The sequence below is a fragment of the Sciurus carolinensis genome, chromosome 4 (genome assembly GCF_902686445.1).
Source record: "Sciurus carolinensis chromosome 4, mSciCar1.2, whole genome shotgun sequence".
In the NCBI taxonomy this organism is placed as follows: Eukaryota; Metazoa; Chordata; class Mammalia; order Rodentia; family Sciuridae; genus Sciurus; species Sciurus carolinensis.
The window spans coordinates 108885103-108888202 of NC_062216.1; the positions used below are offsets into that span (position 1 = coordinate 108885103).

General features: G+C 41.3%; 1 protein-coding gene across 1 annotated transcript; it reads right to left on the minus strand.

The window, feature by feature from the left end:
* Positions 1-1432: 1432 nt before the first annotated feature.
* LOC124982870 (olfactory receptor 8S1-like) lies at positions 1433-2368 on the minus strand. Its single transcript, XM_047549760.1, has one exon. It carries the CDS (start codon positions 2366-2368, stop codon positions 1433-1435), a length of 936 nt encoding a protein of 311 aa, XP_047405716.1.
* Positions 2369-3100: the final 732 nt, after the last annotated feature.

Genomic DNA, 3100 nt, shown 5'->3' on the forward strand with positions numbered 1-3100 from the left:
TTTTAAATAACACGAACATGTTATCTCACAGTGCTTTGGGTCAGAGGCTTGGATGGGCTCAATCGTTTTCACTACCTGGGTTACATGAGGCCAAATCAAGGTGTGAGCAGGCCTTATCTGGAGGATCTTGGGGGAGAAAACACTTCCAGGTTCAATCAGGGCATTGGTGGAATTCAGGGTGTTGAATTCCGTGAATTGAGATTCCTATTTCCTTGCTGGCTGTTGGCAGGTCTTGTTCTGAGTTTCTAGAAACTGCCCACCATCCCTGGCTCATAGACCTCTCTGTCACAAAAACCAGCAATGGTGAGTTGAGTCCATTTCTTGTTCATATTAACTTGAACCTTATCTTTCCTACCTATAGTTGGAGAAAGTTCTCGAATTTTAAGGATTCATATGAATAGATTGTGTCCGCCCGGATAATCTAGGACTCCTTTCCTATTTTATGATTATAATTACATCTGCTCTGTTCCTTTCACCATGTAAAAATAGTATATTCCTAGGTCCTGGGGAATAGGAAGATGACATCTTTGTACCACAGGAATTTACTACACTTCTTAGCACTAGTTAAGAAATGTAACAAATGTGCTATTGTTACTATTTTGGGGGTGGGGGTACTGGGAACTGAACTCAGGGGCACTCAACCTCTGAGACACATCCCCATCCCTGTTTTGTATTTTACTTAGAGACAGTGTCTCACTGAGTTGCTTAGGGCCTCACTAAATTACTGAAGCTGACTTCGAACTTGTGATCGGGCTGCTCCAGTCTAATGAGTGACTGGGATTACAGGCATGCACCATTGCACCCAGCCTATTGTTACTATTTTTATTAAAAACATGACCCCAGGAAGGACAATTGCCCAGGATACAGGGTTCATAGTTTGTTTAGGCCCTTCCGATAATTGACTTTGTTCCAAAAGCTTACTTTCTTTTTGTTTGATTCTACTCAGTATTCAGATTTCCTTCAGAAAGATTCTGAATAGCCTCACTCGAATCTTGGTTTCATCCTTGCAATATGATTTCAGGAAATAGGGATAGAATGGTTAACCTATCCTGGGTTATAGGATCACTCCCCTTGATTACCATATGAATCTGAGATCATCAAGTTTTCCTAAGATTGGGGGCATGTAATTATCAGAAGTGTGCAGGAATAAAAAGCAAAAAATAGCAATGAATGTTAACATAGATATTTTAAAAATCAACATTTTAATAAAACAATCCCCTGAAAAAGAGAGTTAAATGATTTATTTCTCCTTCTCTGAATAAGACTGATAATCCTCAGCGTTCTCTGTCCTCTATGCAAGCATTTCCAAAAAAGAAAAAGTCATTGAGTTCCTGGTGGTATTTCGCATGGACAATCAAGAAACTCTCCTTAAAGTCCATCAGATTATGTAGCATCAGAGTTCAGTGTTTGTTTCATCGTAATTTTGTGTCTGCTACATGAGAGGATGAAAATATTTTCTGACCATTCTTCCCATAGCTGCCTTCACCTCCTTGTTCTGCAGGCTGTAGATGAGGGGATTCAGCATAGGTGTGATTACACTGTACTGCAAGGAGAAGATCATTTGCAGAGGGGAACCTGAGGTTGGTAAGAGGTAACTGATGAAACCTGAGCTATAGAACAAGATCACAGTAGTGAGGTGGGAGGAGCAGGTGGAGAAGGCCTTGCTCCTGCCTGTGGTGGAACTGACCCTCAGGATGGTGGAGACAATGCGGGCATAAGAAGAAACGATCATGACAAGGGTTCCAAAGAAATGCAAGACAGAGGAGCAGAGCAGGACGGTGAAGTTGGCAGAGGTGTCAGAGCAAGACAGAGGGAAGAGAGAAGAGAGCTCGCAGCTGAAGTGGGGAATGGTTTGCTCCTCACAAAAGTCTAAATTAACAGCCAGCAGGATATTGATGAGCGCATCAACAAAGGCCAGTCCCCAGGAGACCCACACCAACCCAACACAGAGCTGGTTACTCATTACCTGACCATAGAGCAGAGGGGAGCTGATGGCAACATAGCGGTCATAGGCCATTGCAGCCAACAGACAGGCCTCAGTACCACCAGTGGCAAACACAAAGAAGGCCTGAGCCAAGCAGCTGTCTACAAAGATTGTTTTGCTTTCAGAAAGCATATTCTCCAACATCTTGGGTGCTGTGACAGATGAGTGGCAGAGATCTAGGAAGGACAGTTGTCTCAAGAAGAAATACATGGGTGTGTGGAGGTGAGAATCAGCTGTGATCACCAGCAGCATCAAGAAATTTCCCATCAGAGTGAGGAGATAAATCAGAAGCAACAACACAAAGAGTATGACTTGAATGGAAGGGTCAGAAGACAGCCCAAGAAGAATAAACTCACTGAGAACACTGGAGTTTTTCATTGCCATATAGAAAAATGTTCTCTCTGGAATACAAAAAAAAAAAAAAAAAATCAAAAAACTTTTAATGCCCCAACACCCCTTAGTTACTCCTGTACCCAGATCTTATCTTCCATAGATATCTTCTCATCACTATCCCCCAAGTGCATTCAGATATTTAAATGCTAACTTTCTGCTCATTAAAATGCCATTGATATTCTAAATCAACCACATTATTACATATTATAATCTTTTTTAGCTAGAGTATTTTTATATTGCTGAGAGTGATTCACTTCTGGAGAATTTCTGATGGGAGAGAGGAACATTCCAGGAATGAGTTGCCTAAGTAATAGAGAGAGGACTAAATCTAGATTAAAAGGATGTAGGTGGGAGCAGAGGCACTATTCTACATAGAAGGGAAAGTCAAGAGTATAAGAAGGTTAGGGAGTTCCTGCTTCATTGCTTCCATTTCTTTTTCAATAAGTTTACATGAGGTAATTGGAGGTCTACATGTATGTGTGTGAGCATGCTCACGTGCCCATGAGAAATTACACAGGTATTGATTGTGATAAAATAAAGGGTTACGAAGAAATGCAAGACAGAGGAGCAGAGGAGGAGGGTAAAGTGATTAATTAAGTGATTAAAGCCTATTCCCAATCATGGGAATAGGAGCCAAGGTGAAGAATTTGAAACCACAGGAGTACAGGAAAACAATAAGACATCAAGGAATTTAGACAATGTGGAATTAGATTGGGGATTTTT

Excerpts from the sequence above, each read along its gene's own strand:
- LOC124982870 (XM_047549760.1), bottom strand. The coding sequence starts at position 2,368 with ATGGCAATGAAAAACTCCAGTGTTCTCAGTGAGTTTATTCTTCTTGGG.